Genomic DNA, 24,334 nt, shown 5'->3' on the forward strand with positions numbered 1-24,334 from the left:
CATCTTCATGGAAAGAAGCTATCATAGTACTGGTCTTGAAACAAGGCAAGGACCCATCCGACGTTTCAAGTTACAGTCCAATAGCACTCACAAGTTGCTTATGCAAACTCTTCAAGAAAATGATGAGTCGTCGTCTTTACATTTTCCTTGAATCAAATAAAATGCTCGACCCTTATCAGTGCAGCTTCAGAGAGGGTGGGTCGACTACTGACCAGCTTGTGCGCATTGAGGCAGGCATTCGCGACTCCTTTATCCATAAGCAGTTCTTTCTTTCTGTTTTATTATACATGGAAAAGGCATACGACACGACTTGGAGATATGGGATTTTGCGAGACCTCTCAGAACTGGGTATTCGAGGGAATATGCTTAATGTAATTGAAAGTTACCTATCAAACCGTACATTTCGCGTTAGGGTGGGCAATGTTCTATCCAGGACATTTACACAAGAAACTGGGGTGCCTCAAGGAGGGGTATTAAGCTGTACCCTTTTTATAATCAAAATGAATTCCTTGCGCTTATCTATACCGCAGAGCATGTTTTATTCAGTATACGTAGATGACGTACAATTAGGTTTCAAGTCATGTAACCTTTCTATTTGTGAGCAACATGTCCAGCTTGGCTTGAACAAAGTGTGTAAATGGGCAGAGGAAAACGGCTTTAAACTGAATCCTGTTAAAAGTTCATGTGTCCTTTTCACATGAAAAAGAGGCTTATTTGCAGAGCTTAGTGTAGAGCTATATGGACAGCACATGCCAGTTGTCACATAACACAAATTTTTAGGAATCGTATTAGATTAAAAACTGACCTTCATTCCACACTTAAAGAGAGAGAATTGTCTAAAAACAATGAACCTGAACCTTCTTAACCTTTTATCACATACAACATGAGGCAGCGACAGGAAGTGTCTGATGAACGTGTACAAAAGTCTTATACATACACGCTTAGACTATGGGGCCATAGTATATCAATCTGCCAGTCCAAGTGCCTTGAAGATTTTGGCCCTGTTCACCGCTTAGGTATCCGCTTGGCGACCGGTGCCTTCAGGACAAGTCCTGTAGAGAGTCTCTTTGTTGAAGCTAATGAGTGGTCGCTTCATCTTCAGTGGTCGTACTCCAGTTTCATGTACTTTCTAAGAGTGAACACAAACCACGACCATCCCTCTTATGTAAGCATAAACGACGTGACATCTGCAATGCTGTTCAATAATCGACCTGCAGGTAGAGAACCATTCTCTTTGCGCATTAGAAAGCTTGCTGAGGAAATGCAAGTTCCACTTCTTCAGCAAAACCTGATGGTCCCAGCTAAGCCATTGCCGCCATGGCAGTGGAAGCCCATAGAATGCGATACGTCATTCGTAGAGGTGACGAAACACGCCCCAGAGGCACATATTCGAATGCATTTCTTAGAACTTCAATCGAATTACTCGTGTACGAGTTTTACACTGACGCTTCCAAGTCACATGCCGGCGTGTTTTATGCTGCAATCGGACCATCCTTCTCCGAGTTCTCCGAGACTGCATCCGGAAACAAGCATATTCACCGCGGGAGCTTATGCAGTTCTATCTGCTGTTAAACAAATCAAGAAAGCAAAGGTGCACAAAGCCATTATATACACGGACTCTCTAAGCGCAGTAAAAGCCCTAATGTCCCTGTGCAATCATCAAAACCCTGTACTTACCGAGGTTCATTCCGTTATTTGCACATCGTACATGTCTCAGCAGCAAGTCATTATATGTTGGGTACCTGGACATAGGGGCATTGAGGGTAATATGCTGGCTGACCAAATTGCCACATCAATTGCATCACAAGATATCCATCCTACCACTGCTAAAAGATCTAAAGCCTTTCATCCGAAAGAAACTCAGAAGCCATTGGCAGAGCTTATGGGATGCTGAAACCAATAATAAGCTTCGCTTTATTAAGCCAAAACTAGGTTATTGGCCCTCCGCAACAAAAACATGACAAACAGATGTCCTATTCTGTCGTCTCAGAATAGGACACACATATGCCACGCACAGTTTTCTGCTAACTGGAAAGGAACCACCAACCTACGGTAAATGCGGTGACGCCCTCCTGGAGTGTCGGGAAGCCTAAACAGAGAGAAAGAAACACTTTCTGCTAGCATACCGGCAGCACATCCCCCTTCATCCTGTAATGTTTCTTGGTACAGAGCCGTTGTTTGACACCAGAGCAGTCCTAAGTTTCTTAAACGATGTCTTACATGTTGTTAGCTCTATGAATTTGTAGCTGTCACAGTCTCAGGGTGGTAAACACGACGTAAGGAACGTTTGAGTTAAAGAAAGCCTTTATGGGGCATGAGCATAAGAAAAATACATATATCCAGAAAGCACGTGTTGCCAACCCAATGGCAAAACCCTAACATCCGACAAACTATATACAAAGCTAATTAATTGGAAATATTGTCTTAAGTCCTCGCACACGACGTATTATGAAGTTGAAAATAGTTACATAAAGTCTATCGACGTGGCCACGTCACCTCATTGTCGCTGCTTCCGATGACATGTCGTTGGGCCCGCCGATGCGTTGTAGACTCGACGTCGCTGTGTCTGACGTTCGGTCCATGGTTGGCATAGTCAGGAGGTCATGAGGGTGGAGTAACCTAGGTGCCTGGATTGCCTGGTCAAATCCGCAAGCTGCGGATCGTAGCCGCAGGGAATCTGGTAAGTGGCGCCGTCAGCCTGTAGCTGCGGCTTCCGGTGGGAGGTCCACTCAGCTTGCTGGTCGTGGCCGCGGCAGCTGAAGAACTGCTTCCACTGTGTTGCCACCATCTCTGCGATCCACTCGTCCTGTTCAGCTTCCAGCCCCCTCTACCTGTTTCGTCCCAGAGTGTCCCTTCTCCCTTTGGCCACGTAGCTGCGCGTGCACTTTTGCGCTTCTTCTGCTTTCATATTGTATTCTTTTTATTCGTACGCTCTTATTTTCAATCTTTTTTCTTTATTTCTGCCATCGACTCCTCGTGTCTTCTTGTTTTCTTCTTCTGCTTTTTCTTCTTCTTTCTTTCTTCCTTTATTGGCTCATGACAGTAGCACATCCTCTCTCCAGAGGATGCTGCTGCAATAATATTTTTGCACAGCACATGCCTTCAGGCCCTTCCGTTTCAAGGGCTCTCTTAAGGCAGTAGTGCGTCTTGCAAACATTTGGCTTCATGTATTTTAAAATACCATCATTCTATGACAATGTATTTCTTGTGTTCATGGTAGCCCTCATTAGTCATTGCCATAATTTTATTACATATAGCTTTTATGCACTTTACAGAGATCGCTTTTAGGCCCCTTTACAGCTACGTCACACCAACCTCTCGGAATTCATCTACCCACTGCAAACCCATCAACACTGACCTGGCGCTCTTTGATCATAGTTGGCCCTTGCATCATAAGATAACAAATTCATTCATTCATTCATTAGCAGTATTTTACTAAATCAATATGTCCTTGATAAAGATAAATATCTGCAGCCACCAACTTGTCAAAATGGATTTACTGCCCCTTCAAGATATAAGACATTTTTGCACACGCAACTGCATACCAGCAATCTTTATTTCTGTGTACTGTCACACTATGGAATTCGCTGCCCACTGACATCGTGCAGGCAGTATCAGACAACACATTTTTGGATCTTCTGCTTCGGACACCTCAGGCATGGCTAAGGCAGGTTACGTAATCATGTGGAAGTCACACCTAAGATCAACTGTATGCTGTGCTATGATACTGAGTGCTCGAGATGCTTTTTTTTTTCACTGCTCAGTGATATTCACACCGTTACATTTATGTTTTCTAGGGAAAACACAGGCAAGGCGGCAGATGGAAATTCAAGACGATGGGCAACATGAGAACAAGGTAAAGGAAGGAGCCAACGTTTCGTCAAGTCTTTTTTAAGGCTACATGTGCTTTCCTCAGCACTGTTTATATATGGGCAGGGTTCTTCTGAGGGGGGGGGGGGGGGGGATTAGGCGGGTGGGTGCGGCAACGACCGAAGGTGTGTTAGCGGCGAGGGTGTAGAATTGAGAATAAAGGGGTGCCGGTGCCCCTCTATTATCTGCTTTGCTGGAGGCACAGAGAATCATACCTCATCTGTAAGTTCAAGACATTGCAACCAATAGGCATAAACGTTTCAAAGGAAGTTTAGCATCTATTCGCTATGCTAAATTTCAAAGTATAGGCAACAACAGTTGGTTATCTGCATTTTTAGTGGTTTTTTTTTCCTCCCTTTCTCTTTTTGTTTATTTATATACTTATTCCTTTTCAGTATATATATATTTCTTTTTTCACGAGCACCGTTTTCTGCCACTCCTTTTAGTATCTCTTTCAGAGAGACGATAGCATATGACCTCGAGCGAAGCAGGTTATAGAGGGGTGCTGTGCACATGGCCGTGTCATCGGCTTTCTGTACAGCACCCCTTTATTCTCGGTTCTATACCCTAGCAGCTAACACCTTTGGTTGTTGCCACACTCACCCACCCTCTCCCTTTTAGAAGAACGCTACCTATATATACTGTGCCAAGGAAAGTATATGTCGCCTTGAAAAAAAGTCCACTTATCAAAACAATGGCTCCCGCTTTTACCTTGTTCTCGTTTTGCCCATTCATATTTTCTAGTATCACAAGGATTGAGCAATGATCAACACATCAGGACAAGCAGAGAGTGCTGCATTCATGTCTTACTACGATTTCATTTGTTTAAAACAATGCCAAATTCTTTTTGTGATGTGTTTGAAGGACAAAGCAACAAAAATTATTGTGGTGAACAAAGGGTGCGACGATCATGTACTGTGTGCTCGACTCATGCAGTCACTGATGTTATTACACCGAAAGACCAAATACTTTTTTGCATTGTCAGAAAATTCATACTAGCATTTAAGACTGCGCTACAACTTCGGAGCTAACTGCCTTTAGAGGGCATGCACACCACAACCACACATGTAAACACATGGTGACTAGCAGAAGACGCAAGGCACCTTCCACCCTATGCATGGTTCAGTCAGTGTCCATCAAGTGGCAACTCCGCTTTATCTCACAGCCAATAGCAAATTTTATGCTTTGAGTACTGGCTGACACATTCTGCAATTACGAAATGCTCTCGAAAGTTATTTAGTGCTAGTTAGTTGTTGTAGTGGTAAATATTGCACAAATTCGAAAGTCCAGTTATTGTATTGGCAATTATTGCACAAATTCCAAAGTCCACTACTGCTATAAATCTTAGTAAGCAATTGTAATCATTTTGTCTCAAATCCCCTCTCTTTAGTAAAATAATCATACACTCATCACTGAAACACTTGGTATATCGCTCTGAAAACCAACAGATAATGAAGCAGAGGAAAGCATAGGAGAAGTTATTTGTGGTTTTAAATGAAATGTACAAATTAGGCAAGGGAAATGAAAATGAACGCAAAAAAAATGGCCGTGGCTTAGCTAAGGTTAAGCCCAGGATGCGAAGCATACTAGCCTTTATTTTAGTTGTTATGCGTTGCATATTGCAATCACTCAGTTCAGCCCTTGGGCGCGGCCGGGCAGCCACCATTTAACCACGTGACGTGACGTCTCGACAGCCGGCGGAAAAGCTGGGCCCCAACTCGTGCGGTCGCGCGCGGCCGCAGCCACCACCTGACTCCCGCTCCTCCCGCTAGGGGCGCTGCGCCGGCGCGTGACCGTGACAGATGGTCACCTTCCGGCGAGCGCACGAGCTGAGACCCGGCCATGTAGCTACGCGGCCGCAAGCGAGCGCACGAGTTGAGCCTCCGCTTTTGCAGCTGTTATGACGTCATATGGTAGCTACGCGGCCGCGCGCGGCGCAGCAAGGAAGGGCGTGGTTGTGCGGCTAGTATGCTTCGCATAAAACAACTTGCCGCCATTGGGAGCCAAACTTGCATCCTCCTCCGCATTATATGTGCAAAACTCTATCAATTGAACCACGGTGATGGCTGTTTCCACATCCGCATTCGCGATTGTTCGACAGCTGTTCCCGCTTTCCCGCATCCACACGAACAAAAATCATGACCCCAGTTCCCCTTTTTCTCATTCAACTGGTATAACATTGTCTGGCAATGAATATGCATCTTTACCTGAGCCATCACATTGCTGCGACAAAGCTCAGGTATCAGCGCATGTCCGCAACTTTTCTTTCTTTAAATTGTATGTGCTGCATTATTACCAGAAACAGTCAGTTCTGTTGCCACATGATCTTTGTGGTGAAAACTAAAATTGATCTTATTATTTATGATTTATGGTGATGATGATGAATGATGTTTAATGGCATCTCCTTTGAAATGGGATGGCAAAAAATACACACCTGGCTTGTGTGAGCTAGTCAGGTTTTATTGTATACCTATTGCAATCTAGCATTTTGCCAATCTTGTAATGTTGATGTATGCCTATAACAACCTCATCCCCATCTCTTCCTTACTTCTTTTTACCCCAACACTCTAACCATTCCTTGCTTATCTCAACTGCTGACCAGTTAGTGTTCTCTTCAACTTGAACCCCTGCCCTTGTGAAAGTTGGACTTCCTACACGGTTCTGGCGTGTGAATATATTGGCATTCCAATAAAGTGCACCGAGTTTGTCTTGAGATTTTTCTGCAGCAGACACAAGCATGGCTCTGTCACGAATATTTGCTCCTGCATGTTTTTGTCTGCAGCCAGCGAGCTGGAGCCTAAATAAGCTAGGCACTGACCGATGTGTTATCGCACAAATTTTCTTTCCCGACGCCTCGCTTGCCGTCTTTGTAGAATTCCATGGATGTTTTGACACAACAGTCGGCAGCAGAATTCTCTACTGCTCAGTTAAGCACATTAAAGGCTCATTTCCTACTTTCATGAAACTGCAATGGCAATAGCCTGTTTATTTGCACAGAGTACGGAAATGTTCTTAAAGTTTGCTACAGCAGTACAGTGCATGGTACACTTCTTCTATTTCAAGAAAGCTAGCAATTTCATTCCCCTTGCAGGTCTTTTGGTAAAAGAAATGCTGACACTTGCCAGTGAGTCTCCCAAGTATCAAGGGATTGCAAGGAACACCTCGGGGGTTGTGTTTTATGCTGTGCCACATCGTGGTGCTGACCTGGGCGACTTCACGACCAGCTTCAAGCTTCTTCTTCTGCCTTCTGTGGAAGTGCAGGAGCTTGAGAAAGGTGGAAACATGCTTCATATCAAATTTTACTAGGGGTGTTTGGATAGTGAACTTTCGTAATCCAACAGAAGCATAAAATATTTTCCCATTTATAAGCAAACTGAAATATAAAGTTGATGTGGAGTTCCTTTGGTTAGAAAGCAAGGCTTATATAATGACGTTATTTGATACATGCATGCAATTACATTCGTAATTTTATGTTCATTATGTTATGCATTTATGTTTATGTTCATTATGTTCATCAATTTATGTTCATTCAAAGAGTTGTTTATCATTGTAAATGATAAACAACTCTTTCAATTAACAGTGCACCATGACAATAACAGTAATGAAATAACAGCATGTCACTACATGCACATGAATGTTGTACTTGTTGAAGGAGCCAAGTGTGATACTACCACACAGCACATCGTTTTAAAGGGATGCAAACATAGAAACATTGGCCAAAATAAATTGCTTCACCTAAATCTAAACAAATTCATGTACGTACTACAAGCTGCATAAAAGCCAAGCACTCTTATTGAATGATTGGAAATAATTTATCAGCAGTTATCAGTCTAGCTATTTCGAATAGTAAATTTTCTAAATGAATACAAATGGAATAGCACAATCTATTCTATCCGAAATTTCAAATATTTGCACACCCCCTTAATTTTACTCTGCCTGCACTCCCAGCCTTCTTTACGACTGAGTCGAGGAAAGCACGAGTAGACAGTATTGATGCCCTAGCCCGAAGCCAACACCTGTGGTTAATTTTCTCCCTTGAATAATTTCAGGCTACAGTTTACTCCCACTTGACATTTAACTACGACTTCTCTGCCTTGGCAGAGTATCTAGTGAAAATGGCAGTTTACGTTGAATTATTACATATTTACCCGATTCTAATGTGTACCCTTTTTTCCAAGAAAACAGGCCCAAAAATTGTCTGCATGTTAGAATTGGATATGAAACCGAAGCCGCATTTACGCCATTAGCGACAGTCTGCTGTCTGAGCCAGTGCCATAGCCAGTTATAAAAAATAGTAACAGAACAAGGTACTATTGCATAGGTTGGCAGTAACAACACACCACTGTCATTATGAAAGCTAATAGAAAAGAGCAGTTGTTTTACGTGCTAAGCTAGTAACAATGCAGCCACATCATGTGTTTTCAGTGTGTCATGTGTCAAAGTCTTGCATTGCATGGTGAACTGGCAATGTGGTGAGTCTAGGCATGGGCTACCGTCACGCTCATGATTGCTGTGCAGAGTTCAAGAAATGCAGAAAATCAAACAAACCAGACCTTACGAAGACCTGCATGTTATGGCCCATAGAAATAAAGAGCAGTGCGAGAGTGACGACCACGGAAATTAAGTGCAAATAAATTTCCAGTCCGTGAAGGTAAACTCTGCTGGTTTTATCTTCCGATTGCCAGAATCAAAAGCATGCTACATTTTTCTTGTTGTAATACTGGATCCACATTTGCTTTGGGTGCACATTGTTTTCTACTTTCAGCCTATAAAATCTGTGTGCATGTTAGGTTCAGGGGTGCATTAGAATTGGGTAAATGCTGCTGGTAAAGCAGCTGTGTGTGGACATTTTTCTGCCTCTTCTTTCAATCCAACCTGCCAGACAACATCTATTTCATTGGACCCGTTAACAAGCATGGGTCATCTTGTTATGGTGAAAGAGCTTTTCTTCTGGTAAAGAAAATGGAAAGGAAGAAATTTTGCTCACAGATGCTACTTGAGGCGAAGGGAGAGAATTTCTATTGCATGAAGTTTCCCCACACATAGCCGAGTTTTACATTTCATGTGTTATGCCTCCTCCTGGACGTAACCATCCCCTCTCCAGACTATTTGGTGACTAGATAAATACGTGAGAGTTGGTGACTAGATAAACGCGCGAAAACGGGTAGATGATTACGGAATATGGTGACTAGCTTTGAATGCACATATTATTTGGCACACAAATTTCTGCAAGGCCTTTATTTCACTGAAAATATGAATTATCATCAAAACACTGTTACTTTAAGTTAACATTATACAGTATAACTAGGCTAGTTTTCTATTTCTCAGTTTTCATGAGTGTTCACATAAAAGGGACTAACTTATCTTGCAATTTTTTCTTTGCATAGACTCTCCGCACCTACTGGAAATTCATGACAAATTTGAAAAGCTGGTGAAGAAATTCAGCATCCCATGCCTTAGTTTTGGAGAAAGTGTAAAAACTCTCCTGGGGTTTCGGATGAGCAAAGTATTGGTGCCCGTGGAGTCTGCTGGTATGTTCCGAATTTCATTGTCTCAGCTATACATATTAAAGGAAATAGGTCTCCCTAATTTCGGGGAAGCAGTGTGAAATGTTGAAACGTTTAAATGTTTCCTGGCTCCCCCCCTTTTTTTAACATACTTTGTTAACTATATGGAACCAATATACATAGTTAACTAGTTGAGGATAGTGAATGTTGACACATGGAGTGCGTACACTAGTATAAGGGTCCGCAGTCAGTATGTAGTGGTTTGTTCTGTGGTCTTGGCATAGCTTCTGCATTAGACAGGTAAATTGGAAAAGCACTCATTTAAGCAGCAGCACTTATACTGACCTAATCTGCTGACAGGTTGGTTGTCTTTAATAATGATTTCTATTTGGAGAATGCCTCCCAGATACTTTTTTAAAATTTAATTTGCTAGCTGTTGCCTACTGTTGCATTGGCAGTGTTGAGTGTCAGCCACTGGCTTAGGTTTGAGTGACTACATTGAGTATAAGTGGTTGCAATAGTTTTGTTTTGAATTGATTATCCTGCACATTTTGCATGCCAACAGGGTGCCAAGTTCATAGTTCTCATTGGGTGAAATGTTTGTGACAGCATGCCACTTGCCATACAGTTCATATACTGAAGTCCAGGCTGTGCATAACACAATGCAAATGACTTGGGGGAAAAAGCTAAATACTGTAGAGTGAAGAAATTTTTTGTGAATGATAGAGCAACAGCACACCATACAGTCACTGCCGAAGGAGCACTTCCAGCCACAAATTTATTCAATAAAGATTCTTCTCTGGTTAGCAAGGAAAACAGTATCAGTTTTAACACGTTCACTGCATTGTGGGTCACCGGCGGATCACAGCCAGTGCTCCTCCTACGCGGCAGTGAAGTTATGGGCATTCATCTGCTTGCTGCTGTGGTAACATTATGACACTTGAATTCAGAGGTACGAGTTTTGTTGCATGAGGTTATAAATAGCCAGACGAATACTTGTCTAATGTTGTATGCTATGACCCACCAGTGACCCACGACACACTCCATGAAAACGTTTTATGGTGTGTGTGGTGCGACCCACCGGTGACCCACGTGCGAGAACTCTCCATCTTGTGCTGTCATCTGAGGTTCGAAATTGCAACTAATATATCTTTTTTATTGCACTGGACATGGGGTGGCGCGCTTGTTTCGAAGAGTGGATCAACGGCACATATCTCAGTTGCGTTGCGCGCAACTCATGCCTTTTACAGACGCAAAAGAAACCACAATGCAGAGGAACCAAACAAACTTGGTTTTTGCGGGAACAATGCACCAGCAACGTCTCGATCATCGGCTGATGAGTGAAGTGCTTCAGTGTCGGATGTTCAGCAGTGGACAGACAGTGAAGTCAGTGACAAAGATAGTGTTGATGAACAATCGCAGACCTCAGCCAGCCTGTTGAACGGCGAGTCAGGCCTGCCCGACGATCCTGAGGCGGACGATTCGGGCGATGATACTCTCATTTCTCTCAGACCATCTCTAAAGAAATGGACACTGGCTGGCAATGACCATTTCACCTAGTGCGACACCACACTCTAGGCCACCCACTATCATTCAGTTGCCATCTAGCCATGATGCCCCAACTTTATACGCAATGCTTATTACGGATGATACCTGACAAATGATTGTCGATGAAACAAACAAGTTTGCACAACAAGTGTTGGAGTCAGCTACTCCCAGATCTAAATCACGGTTGAAGAATTGAACGGAAACCAATGTCCAAGAAATCAATATATTTGTTGGAATACTGATTTGTATTGGTCTCTTCCGTCTTCCTACTCAAAGTCACTACTCGGCAAAAGGAGACCTGTATGGCATTAAAATCATTCATCAAAATACGAGCTGTGACCGCGTTTTCTTGCTTTTGTGGTTCTGGCATTTTGTGGACAATGAACTGCTTGCAGAATTGCAGGGTCGTGTCTCTGGTAAAGAAACTGAACCAAAATTTTGCCGCTGTGCTTGAGCCAGGAAAGGAGGTCGTGATCGATGAAACAATGGTGCCATGGCATTGCCGACTTGTGTTCAGACAGTACATTCCAGGAAAAGCCCATAAGTACGGAGTCAAGCTCTTCAAGACATGTACAAAAGAGGATTATTGCATGCTAAAAGTCAATGTATATGCCGGAAAGTCTGATCAAGTTGGCGTTGGACCAGCCGAACGTGTACGTTTTAAACTCATGAAAAATTACAGGAGAGTCGGGCACATGCTGTATGTAGACAACTTCTGCACGAGTTTGCCGCTCACTCTTTGCCTTCTAAAGGAAGACACTTTCATTTGCGGTACAGTTCGCTCAACGAGAAAAGGACTGCCAAAAGATGTCACTGAAACGAAGGTAGTGAAAGGCAGTGTGACCGGACTTCAGTCCAAGGATGGAGTGAAGGTACTGAAGTGGATGGACAAGAGGCCCGTTCTGGTACTCACATCTGTCGCCAAACATGAAGTAACATTGGTGAACAGCGGGAAGAAAACAAGGGATGGCACAACGATCACGAAACCTCGCGCCATTCTTGATCACAACTCGGAAAAAGAAAGCAGGGACTATCGCGACCAAATGGTGTCATACTACAGCTGCCTTAGAAAAGGTAACAGTTGATTTGCTTGTTGAAAGTGCCATCGTAATGCGTGGAACATTCGTGCCATGCTTGAAGGAAACTGTACACCAATTATAAAATTTCGAGAAAAAAATGGCTCATTCACTGTTCGGCCCCCATCAAGACATCATCGAAAAAACCCTCGGGAGAAAGCGTGTCTACATGCTCGAAAAGCTGACGGGCCAGCATGCAACACTCCATGGCGCTGCACTGGCTGCTATGCGGCCATCAGTACCAGCAACAGCCCAAACAGCGCTAAGGTGAGAGTGAGAAAAGTGACCACTTTCTGCGGAGCATGCCCTGGCAAGCCATTCATGTGTTCCTAAGCACAAGTAAGCTGAGAAGTAGCTAGCTTCAACTGTAACACGAGTAGGATTTAAGCTTCAAAACATGGTTAATTTTCCTACTAAATGTTAACTTTTCTCTAGCTAACAAATATTTCCAACTCAGGAACTGACTTAAATAAATTATGGAGTTTTACGTGCCAAAACCACTTTCTGATTATGAGGCACGTCGTAGTGGAGGACTCCGGAAATTTCGACTTCCTGAGGTTCTTTAACGTGCACCTAAATCTAAGTACACGGGTGTTTTCGCATTTCGCCCCCATCAAAATGTGGCCGCCGTGGCGGGGATTCGATCCCGCGACCTCGTACTCAGCAGCCTAACATCATAGCCACTGAGCAACCACGACGGGTTAGGAACTGACTTCTTGTCTTTTCTGGTGGCAAGCACTTTGTAGTTCAACATAGGTTTGTGCTGAAAAGACGGAAAATAACTTCGCATCTTTCAAATAAGTGCACCAAACAGCAGCCGCAAAGGTGGCAGCGCCATCTTTTTGGGGCTAAAGAAAAAGGCATAGCCGCATGTCCCACCGGTGAGTCACGGCACACCTGGGGGATATACCGAATGGCACATTGGTGGGTCACTTTGCACGAAGACGTGTTAAAAGGAGTACTGACACAAAAAATTTTGATCTGTCTTTTTCTGCTTTAACAAGTAGTTAATGACTCTGTAATCACGGCATGAAACCTCATTTACTTCAGAGCACAACAGGTAATTATTTGGAGTCTTGTTTGTAGCGATCAGTCCAAGTTTCAGTTTCAGAGGGCAACGAGATGGGCCAAAGAAGAAATGTAAACACAGCTGGGCATTTGATCGCAAAAATCTTCGACGTATGCTCTGTCAGGCACACTGGTACGCGAGCTTCGTGTTGCTAGTTCATCGGCTACGCCTGGACGTGCTTTGCAATGTCCTTGTCACCATTGTCGTCCTCGTTTTCGTCATCCAGCGGTGACGATTTCCTGCAGGCGGGGGTCGTCGCCGTATTAGACGTGGCCAATCACTTTTGATTCGACCCACTAAAAAGCAGCGACTCGGATATTGCAGTCGGTGACAGTGAGGACGAACCTCAAGACCCTCACATCGGCCATAATCAATGGTAAGACACGACAGATCAGCGTTGAACGACAAAAACTGCTGCTTCATTCTGCAGTTGCAGCAACACCGAGTGTGTCCCACTACAAACAACAACTGAGAAGAGCACATGCAATCAGCATGGCAGCCAACGAAAATTTGTGACATAGTGTTTTCTCTGTTGTTTACAATGCTTCCTTGACGTCGTGTGGTGCTGCGTTTTGCGGTTGGCTGCAGGCACATACTTTAAAATTGATTTGAAATATGTTCTAAGCTACATTCACCATTGATATTTTGCAGACAATGTGTGTGCGTGCCACGTAAGTCAATTTCATGCGTTATTGCTACTTCAATATTTTGTGTCAGTACTCCTTTAAAAAATAAAATTAAGTAGTTTATGCAGGCAATTCCAAAAGCATTAGTGTGGCAAGTTGCCAACTTTGCTCTGGTTAACTAGTTTAATCGATCACTAATCTTAACAAGTGAGGCAGCACATGCTGTGATGTATTCTTCATACTAGCTATATGACTTCAGATCTATCAAGGGACGGCTGGTATTACACCGTTGTGCAAAGTAAAATTGGACGGGTGTTCTCCAGTTAGCACAAATTTCGTTTTTCTAGGAGAGAAACACATAACAGCACTTAGCTTAGGCGCACAAATTGTGTTTCATTCAACTGGTAAGGACTTTTTTTTGCATTGCTTTCATTTCAGACCCTGGATTTGGAGACTTTTTTGTTGTGGACACTAGTCACTTGGATATCTGCAAGCCACATCGATGGTCATCGTTTAGCTACCAGCTGCTGTTGGATTTCTTAGACCATGCATTTTCCTCCATCAGCCAGGATGCCTACTGGGCTGCACACAACCCAACCCTAACTCGACTGCGTCAGCTGGAACTGTATTTTGAGACAGGCGTGTTCCAATTTTAAGACACTGAATGGTGCCTCTTGTGAGGAATGCCACAGAGTGTTTTGTTTTAATTGGAAAAGAGATTACTCTTGCATGTGCACAAAACCTAAACCTGGCTCGACTGTGCCAGCTGGAACTGTATTTGGGACTTGAATGTTCCAGGTCTAAGACGCTGATTGGTGCCCCTTGCTAGGATAGTTTTAGGATTTCTGCAGGGAATCTTGTTGTGATTAAGGGAGATTACTCTTGAACGTGTACAGCATATATGAATTTAAAACGCAGTCTTCCTCCACTTCTCATTAATGTGAGCTTCATCACCCTTTCCCCATTTACTGGGACAGCAAACTGTAGCATACATTTCAAGCAGTTTTATCTGTAGTGCAGTGTTAATCCTAGTTTGAGAGATGAACAAGCTGCGTGAGGACTGACGTCTTGTTATCATTAATAATGGGAAAATGAGACATCCACCCAAACGTAGCCAAGTGCTACAAAGGAAACATTTCCTTTGTAGCACTCTGCTACGTTTGGGTGGATGTCTCATTTTCCCTTTAATTACTTCACCTTGCAAGTTTCCGTATAACTATTACGTCAAAGTCTTCTTAAGTTGTCTGCGGCATTTAAGAGTTCGAAACTTGGTCCATGTAGTGTGCCAAGTATAGCAGTGTGGGCAATTTGTTTTGAGACATAAGCTTTACAATATTTATTAGTCCATGTTCACTTCCATGGCTATATGCAAGTAGTACTAGCAACTTTATCGCATGCAGTGTGGTAGAGCTTCATGCATTCAACTTCATTTTTGAAAACTGCTATTTTTAATGTGCCCGCATTTTTTTCTTCTTCGAAACAGTGTAACGTATGGCTAAGTGAAGCAGTGGTGCTTTGTAGATGTGCCACTTGTACTGACCTTACAATTCATCTTTCATTCCAATTAGTTTAGTAACAATGTGGATCTGTTCATAGTGGAGAGAAACCTAGAGCATCACTTACAAATGTAGTCGCAAATTTCTTGAGTGGAGAATCGAATTTTGTGAATAAAAATGTCTCGTGTTTTGCAATGTAGAATCAGTGGGTGGTGGTTAATATTTAAGCGGGACTATTTGTTTGATATGGTTACGGCATGCAGGTTCGATTCTAATTTTTTGCGTGGTAGTCTCAGACTAGCCAATGCAAGAAAAAAAACATTCAACATTTATTTTTTGCACATGGTTCACATTATTGATATGCACAAAGAACATCTTGCTTCAGCTGAGATTTCATTAATATCGGGTGCCATTATTGGGCCATAGGAACAAATGGCTGGATTAGGCAGAAACGTTGGTTTTACCCCCTTCAGTTACCAACTTCATGAGGCTTCCGCTGACTGGTCTCTCCTGACCAGTAGTCCATTTGAAGAACAACCTGGGTAAAAAAACGTTTCTACTGTTAAAAAAAAACTGCAATGCATCAGCTCAAAAATATATCCAGAGCTACTGTACTTCCATAAGAGGGTTTAAAAGGCCCCTCACCAGGTTTGGGCATAGCAAAAAGACAAGTGGGGCATGTACACCACGAGTGAAAATCGTGTCTGCAAGTATCAAATAGTTCCATGGCATGAACACAGATAAAATTTAAAACAGAAGTATATGCACTCTTCCTTTCGAGGGAGCCCCACCCCGCTAGAGAGAGCGTCGGCCACATGTAGAAATGCCTTTAAGATATAGCACATGATGTCAATAAATTGTCTAAATGGTGGAATTACATTCCTGGGAACGCACCATGCAGCAAAAAGAGGCTGGGCTCGTGACAAACATGACATGGTCCCTAGGATCCAGAACACAGGGTAGAAATTTTGCTTACGGATGCTAGTTGAAGCAGAAGGAGAGTGTGAATACACTTGCAGTCAACCTTGCCTCCTGGCAGTATAGCAACAACATATCAATTTCACCTATCTCCTCATAATGTGCCAATTTGAAAAATTATTGCTGTAATATGCTCCCTAAACAGCGCCCTACAACTTGCTGTGTACTATAACCAAAATGTGAAAGGGTCCTTTTAAATGCATTGGCAAACAATTGCACTTGTATTAGCAACAGAAAGCAACTTTCGGGGGCTACACACTGGTTGCACCTTTTGTCAGCAAATTGGTGCAAGGGCAAAAGCAGATTTAGTGATGCAGTCAAACCTAAACGTAACCAGCCAATACACAGTTCCACATCAAGGAAAAACTTGTTCACCTGTATTTCTAACCATGCATATACTTCAATGAAAAATGAAAAAGATGTTGAGTAAAAAAATTAGTAATCGGTTTACCGAACTATTCACAAGTACCACATTAAGTTTCCTCAGCCTAAATTTGAGGCATCGAACTCGGCATAGCAAAAATGTTATGTTGCCCATTAAAGAGGATGAATTTCAGACTAATGGAATTTTTTCACTGCCTTAGACGCTACCATGAGAATACATACTTTATGTAAAGGAACCCTAAAGCAATTTGGAAGACTATGTACGAGTTCATTTATTAAATATTTAAATTAGATTGAGGTATTTTATGTTCCAAAACCACGATCTGATTATTAGGCATGCCGTAGAAGGAGACTCCAAAAATGTTGACCACCTAGGCTTCTTTAATGTGCACCTAAATCTAAGTACACGGGTGTTTTTACATTTCGCCCCATCGAAACGTGCCCACCGTGGCCGTGGTTCAATTCCGCAACCTCGTACTTAGCAGCCCAATACCATAGCCACTAAGCAACCACGGCGGGTATGAGTTCACTTATTGTTTGACTGGAAAGTTGAAACCCACCTGAACAACACAGTTACAAAAGATGGGTTCCTTGGGAAAGATTTGCTTGAATTATCTCACGAGAAGTGCACAATTCTTAAATGTCTTGTGAACCAGCCACCGCGATGATTTCTGTAGAACTTGTTTCAGAGGGCAAGTTCCTGTTAACGTAAGGTGCTCCCATAACCTGCTCCCAGAACTGCAGCAGCAATCCACACAAGATAATAAAAAAATAAAATGCGTTACAATGTTCACTGCCAGTTTTGTTCATTGAAAAGAAAAACCTTTGAACCCCCCAACTCATCACTTCCATCAGTCCACAAGGGGTCCCCAACATATCCATGGCCCAGAACCACTGCACAAATGATATTAGCCTTGAGCACCCATGTATGCCCCGGCACACATGCAGAGGTTGTTCCACATGGATGCGTCGCCTATCACGCTATGCTATGCCCACTGTTGCAGCTGCATTATGAGTAATTAGTTCACATTACGAAATTAAAATACATAATTTCCCCCTAAGGTATCAAAAGCTGCCCGCTCGCAGCATGTTTGTGCAAGTATGGTAGTTTAGCAACATGCCACTGACCTTTCTTAAAAAGGTTGTGAAACGTTTGAGCATTTTATTAATTTGTTATTGCAAGTTTATTAGCTTGTTCAGAAGCTATTATGTTCAGGCACTTACTCAGCCACAAAGCTCAGGGGAGTCCAAGAGGAGAAGTCGGCCTTGGGCATGAACTTTCGGTTCATTGGAGTGTCCAGGGTCACGGGGAGTATAGCCACTACAGTTGCCCCTTGTGGCAGGCCACTCTTGTCACCGGCAAGGCTCTGCACAAGGTGGTGCACAGCTGCCTTTGCCATGCCATAACCAATCATGCCTGGGAAAGGAAAGGTCAGAAGCTCATTCAAGCCTTTTGATAATTGATCAGCCTTTACAGCAGAAAGCTACACCTGTGTAGTATGACAGGTGCTTTAGTGGAGAGTGCTGGATTCAGCTGGTAAGCCTGAGATTCTTTTACTGTGCACTAAATATGAGCACAGAAGCATTTTCGCTGACTGTCCCCATTTCAATGCAGCTGCCTGACTGGGGAGTGAACTTGCAACCCCACGCTTGGCAGCCTAGCACCAGATTCATACACGCCAATAAAGTAATTGTATAAGCTATCTCTCTAAGAAAGCTGGCTAAGTCGTGCAGCTTTAATTTATGTTGCAGCCTTCATGTGTTTTGTCAAGTATTTCATTTATTTATCGTAAAGGCCCCATTCAAGGCATTGCATAGGAAGGGAATTAAAATCCTAATAATTTAATCATATATGCAGTATAGTATAATTAATGCACATCACAAATAATATACAATATAGAAGGCCATACAACACAAATGTAAACGGAAAATTTCTTGATCAGTCTAGCATTGTACAGTAATTAAATAGTAAGGGTGGCACAGGTGGCTAAAAGTAAGACTGCTAGCTGAGCTTCTGCAGAAGGTTGGTCTGCGTGCTCTTGTGCGAATGAAAACGCCACATGAGGAGCAACATATCTAATAAGTTGTATATAAGCCATTGAAACGTTGATGAATAATCACTACCCAATGTGGCAATAAAATTAGGTTGCACTCGATATTAGTGGAACACAATCAAAACAATGTGCACTTCTGAGCATGCACCCATGTTTGAGGCAACGTTCAGGAGCTTGGATGCTGAAGTGGAAAATGAGAACCCGACCAGAAGCTCCTTTGTCAACACTTCTGCTGTCATTTAAAAAATTACATAGCCGAGCCGACCAAACAGCAAATTTCGCATTGTTTGATTTAGGAAGTGCTAGGAGCACTGGAGCCTAGCTTTGATTATACCTGTCAAAATTATTTTTCAAGGCTCCCTATCGTGGAAAAAAATTTCCAAATCTGACAAAAAGTTCAACATGAGGCATCATGTTGCTCATGGAAAATTTTTGGCAGCAATGTTTCACGTGTCGTAAAGATGTTGATCAAATTGACTTCTGGACTAGTAAGGAAAACATTAATATCATATTTAGGGGGAAATTTCATATTGAAAATTTGTAATTAGTACCCAACTGCATGAGCAAGAAAGTTTTTTTTTTGGCCTTGTACAAAAATGATGCAGTTAAACCTCAATATAACGAAATTCTCGGTATAACAAAGTATTTAACTTTTTTATAACCTCTTTTCCATAGAACACGATGTATTTATGACCTTAACATAACAGTATGTTTGTGTATGCCATTTTCAATGTAACGAAATTTCACTTCAGCTGCAAAGGAATGCCGAGACAATAAATGGAGACTTCCCCAAATGCGGATGGTCAAATGAGTGAATTACAAGCAGCTGTTTGCAAACGCACCTCTCAAATCACGCCTTGTGCAATGTGAGTGACTGCCGAAGTCGAGCCACATCATGTTCTGTGCAAAGTCCAAGTTGGCGTGCGTTTGGGCCGTGGCTGCACGTGGCTTTAAACGCAGCTGAGCGCATAGCAGCCGCACACCCTACTTCAGAGCTATTCTGCCACGTATGCAAAGAGTGGGTATGCCGAAATGGCATGGCACCATGTAAGCTGTCTTACCACCCGTTTAGTATTGTAGGTTGCATAACATTAAGAGACAGAAAGAGAGCGGTTTGGATCAGAGAGTAAACTGATATAGCTGATATTCTAATTGACATTAAGAGAAAAAAAAAATGGAGCTGGGCAGGTCACGTAATACACAGGTTAGATAACCGTTTGAACTATTAGGGTTACAGAATGGGTACCAAGAGAAGGGAAGTGCAGTCGAGGACGGTAGAAGACTAGGTGGAGCGATGAAATTAGGAAATTAGCAGGTACTAGTTGGAATCGATTGGCGCAGGACAGGGGTAATTGAAGATTGCAGGGAGAGGCCTTCGTCCTGCAGTGGACATAAAATAGGCTGCTGATGATGATGAATCTCAAGTTTCGGTGGCCCGTTGGAGTGAGAGGTAGACTAAGCATTCGCTCCCAGCTGCCGATGCTTTTCCTGATAGCATCATCCCAGTGCGGGCGACGTTATTGAGAAAATTGGATATAAAGAAGCAAATTGCCCATTTTACCGGCTTCATTATATAGAGGTTTAACTGTACTTTGTTATTCCTCACCTTTTATGAATGTTTCATTTTTCCCAAGTTTACAGTCTAGGCAAGAAGTACATTACGAAGCAGATTAAAAAAATTTTTAATGAGAATGTTGACTACCTTCAAACTATCATTAGAGGTTTCCAAGAGTTATCGAATTGGCTAAAATTAATGCAGTACACAAATGTGAGACCTACGAGAATTATTTTTCAGAATTTCATAAAATGGAATTTTCGCTCTATGCCAAGCAGTAAATTCTGTATTAAGCTTTTCATATAAATACGAAAAAGATTGTACAATCAAAATAGGAATGCAGCAAGTCGACACAACATCAACACAGCAAAATACATTATAGCCACAGAGAAACCTTACCTCACTATACCTTATGCAAATTAAAGCTGGTGGCAGCTGACGAATTAAACACTAATGTGAAGCGTGATAAAGCTGCCCAGTTGCATCTTGTTTGCATTATTTACAAAGTAATACAGTGTTAGATTCACCTTACATTTTTTCCCCTTATTTCTTGTACTTCAATGTTACAAAAATATTTTCGACAATACTGTATTAATTTATACCCATGACACACAGGCACTCTAAAGTCCTTTGAACTAAGAGACATCTGCCTGGAAAGGCATTCACGGTTTCCAATAAGTCTCGCAGTGAACTTTTATTGCACCCATACTTTCAAACATGTGCAACTGGCCCCATTGCAGTTGTCGCAATCGTTGCATCACCATACTGGCCTTGGGCAGCTTCGTCTGCCTGTTTTTTTAGCCATCCAGTTTCCTTGACGCTTTCTTTTGTTTTGCATTGACCAGGTGCACAATATTCTCCATTTTGTCAGTTTCACTTTAAACAAGCAGTTCCTTCTGTTTTGCTGCGGCACTTACTGAAAACATAAAGGAGACCATGCCATACCGTGTGTCATTGGCGAAACTCTTGTTCTTAAGGGGTCCTTCAGCGCAAAGTAAAGGGGTTCGTTGGCGTGTCAGTTGGCCACACAAGTTCGGCAGTGTGTCAGGAATATTATTTTATGGAACGTGCCTAAACATCTTTTTCCTTTTCCTCATTGATAAATTCAGATCTGTAGCACTGCATTATTAAATGAAGATTAGCAGAGAACTTGCAAGGAGAAACAACTTTCTCATGAAATCATGTATATTAATATCTAGAGACAAAAACTAAAGAAAATGTTGCTACAAACCAGGTGTGGGTTCAAGAGCAGCCTTGGCTCCAGTCAGTGCAAGCAGACCACCATCTTTCAAGTGCTTTGATGCAAGGCTGGAAGCTATCACTGACGTCCAAACACTGGATTTCCAAAGAGAATCGCAGTTCTTCACATAATCTGTAATTTAAAGAAAGGCAGCTTCAGTGGCAATGTAAATAGAACATTTGAGAAATGATAAGATAAAAAAAATTAAATTATGGGGTTTTACGTGCCAAAACCACTTTCTGATTACGAGGCACGCCGTAGTGGAGTACTCCGGAAATTTCGACCATTTGGGGTTCTTTAACGTGCACCTAAGCACAAGTGTTTTCGCATTTCACCCCCATAGAAATGCGGCTGCCGTGGCCGGGATTCGATCCCGTGACCTCGTGCTTAGCAGCCCAACACCATAGCCATTAAGCAACCACGGCGGGTAATGATAACATTCTAAAAACTGTATGGCTTTCACTCAGCTGCCGAATTGTGGATTTCTGGCATCTCCTTTTATGCTAATACCCTTGCGGTAAGCAAATTTGCCAGTTGTATTGGCAATACAAGCTTGAACCATGCGCCAACAAACCCTCTTCTTTGAGTGACTGATGGGGGTACAACATTCCCAAGAAACACAGGGACATCGTAGTGGAGAGGTCCAGATTAATTTTGGCAACCTTGGTTCCTTAGTGTGCACCAAATGATGGATACATCAGCGTTTTTGCATTCTGCTCCCATCAGATTGCAGCCTCCGTGGCCTGGAATTGAATGTGGAACCTCATTCTAGCTCAGCAGCAGTTACGTCACTGCCACTGAGCTAGTGGCAGGACACCCTGCCTTTACAGACAGTGCCAATTTTCTTCACTACTTTATATTCACAATAAAATTTCAAAATCAAAGGTCAGCAAACAATCTGCACGTGTGAATGGTGCAAATATTATGAGAACTATTTATTTGTAATTGTTCGAACCTCAACAACAGTTTGCTCACACTGGGCACTTACTTTTCTGGTACTTGCATATTAAACAAAAAGTGAAAGGCTTGTTTCAGGTCTTTCAATCTAAATAACATGGCTGATTGGGCGTGTTGGTAAGACACAACAAAAACTTGAAGCGCACAACTAGACAAGGACGGTGAAAGAAGGCTGACACACATGAGAGCTTGTGTGTCTCAGTGTTGTTTCACTGTTGTCTAGTTGTGCTCTTAAACTTTTAGATTAAATTTAGATTAAATTAACATGAAAGTTAACTATTCACATAGCATATGAAAATTAGGAGAACGAATCCTAAGGATAACTACTCCTTAGAGTTAAAGCTTAGTAATGAAATAGCTCAAAGCTTTATAGCTTCATGGAAATCCTTTGTTTGAAAAACTTGTGCAAATTTGAGGCAAAAATCCAACACCTCGGCAATATCAGGCTTTCTTACCACCCACTGCCCAAATCTCATGATGACATAGGGTGAACACCGCTTGGACCACTAATGATGTGCAACACAAGGAATTGCATTGGAATAGAATCATTACATATATTCCTAACTGACAATAGCTGCTCCATAATCTTGTATAGAATAGCAGACCTTTATGGGATCCAACTAAGTTTTGACAAAGTTTACTTCCGAAAAAACGAAATGTTGCAGAAATCCAGCATGCTGAAATGCCATGCCACAGTATCTTAACATTTCGAAGTAAATACATGATGCAGTGTACACTGGAAAAAAAAAAGTGCAAACATTCCATTGCGCCAGTTATTGCAAAGTTACTTGAGAATCATTTTTCAAATGGAACATTTTATCGGTCTGCCAACGTGGTTACAGTCCATGCCAAAGGCATGTTTGATCATGTATCCAAAAATTATCTACATTGGCGTTTTAGTGCTCATCGAAAGCCTCCTAAACATATGAGCCTCAACAAGCTTTTTTTTTTTTTTTTTCTTAAGTTGCATTGTTGAACAGCTACAGCCAAATCGATCATGGCAATGCCAAAAGAAAAACCTCAACAGCGCAACTTGCCAGCAGAAGCCGAGTTTCCCCCAGCCCACCCGCCGGCTACGCAAATGAGAGCATCGATCTTGTCATCCTGCAGCACTTTGGCGACTCCTTGAAGCACCAGCTCATGCTGGCTTGTCCATGCGTCACAAGACTGGACGACCACATTTGCGTCAGCTTCTTCGTTCGGAAAGTGATCCACGGACGCAACCCACTGCACAGAACGCATTAAGTTGAAATACCGCACATGAAAACGATAATTATAATTTGACTACGTAAAAAACACGCATGTTAAAGAGGAATGAAAGCAAGGCGGGTCCAGAATGTGGAAGGCATGCTGAAAAATACCGCATTAACGCTACAAGGCTCATGTGAATTAACTATATTAAACTTTTCCTACTCGCACCGGATGCTTCGAAAGCACCTGTTGCGTGCATGCAGAAACTTTTACAAAGTGGGCGCTAAAACCGCCAATGAAATTTTAATTTTTGCAAGGTCGCCAAAAACAGAAACACAATCCCTTCACAAGGCGATACGAGTACAAGACCTTGAAATGTCTAGACGTCGCCGCTGATAAAGATCAACCGCCGAAAGAATCCGCGAATAGTAGGATTTGAACATGCGCTGCTCACCCACTGTTTCTGCCTAAAAAAAGAGACAATCGCGCTTCCAAGCGCTCCTTTTCCTCCGTAGACAACTACACGACCTGCCGTTGCCATCGTTTCTCGAGGAATGTCGAGCTAATTACTCTGAGGACAAGACGGGAAAGGACGTGACCACACTCTCCGAGACCAAGGGATTCCTTTGAGCGACTGACTGGACTGGACTGACGGCCCTGCCGGCGTATCGGCACACGGCGGATAGCGATTACGACGACCGTTGCGACCCCAGCTGTGCCTTGCTATCTCTCCGCAAATTGGCCAAAGTACTGTTACATTACACCCGCAGTAACAATAAATGC

The 24,334-nt window shown here is 42.6% G+C and overlaps 2 protein-coding genes across 5 annotated transcripts in view; one reads left to right on the forward strand and one right to left on the reverse strand.

Moving 5' to 3' along the window:
* LOC139054367 (protein SERAC1-like) overlaps positions 1–15,394 on the forward strand; it is a 44,560-nt gene extending 29,166 nt beyond the window's left edge. For all 4 annotated transcript variants that reach the window (XM_070531252.1, XM_070531253.1, XM_070531250.1 and 1 more), the window contains exons 11-13: positions 6,962–7,144; positions 9,258–9,401; positions 14,135–15,394. In XM_070531252.1, the coding sequence (XP_070387353.1) occupies positions 6,962–7,144; positions 9,258–9,401; positions 14,135–14,352 (545 nt within the window). In that variant the 3' untranslated portion in view covers positions 14,353–15,394. The remainder of the gene's footprint in view (positions 1–6,961; positions 7,145–9,257; positions 9,402–14,134) is intronic.
* A 103-nt stretch (positions 15,395–15,497) lies between these two features.
* Dhpr (dihydropteridine reductase) lies at positions 15,498–24,332 on the reverse strand. The gene is given in 7 exon segments (XM_070531254.1): positions 15,498–15,686; positions 15,689–15,719; positions 15,721–15,730; positions 17,779–17,971; positions 21,395–21,535; positions 23,398–23,587; positions 24,006–24,332. Coding segments are annotated over 7 exon segments (705 nt in total). The 5' UTR covers positions 24,093–24,332; the 3' UTR covers positions 15,498–15,633.
* Between the last annotated feature and the right edge of the window lie 2 nt (positions 24,333–24,334).

The sequence above is a fragment of the Dermacentor albipictus genome, chromosome 1 (genome assembly GCF_038994185.2).
Source record: "Dermacentor albipictus isolate Rhodes 1998 colony chromosome 1, USDA_Dalb.pri_finalv2, whole genome shotgun sequence".
In the NCBI taxonomy this organism is placed as follows: Eukaryota; Metazoa; Arthropoda; class Arachnida; order Ixodida; family Ixodidae; genus Dermacentor; species Dermacentor albipictus.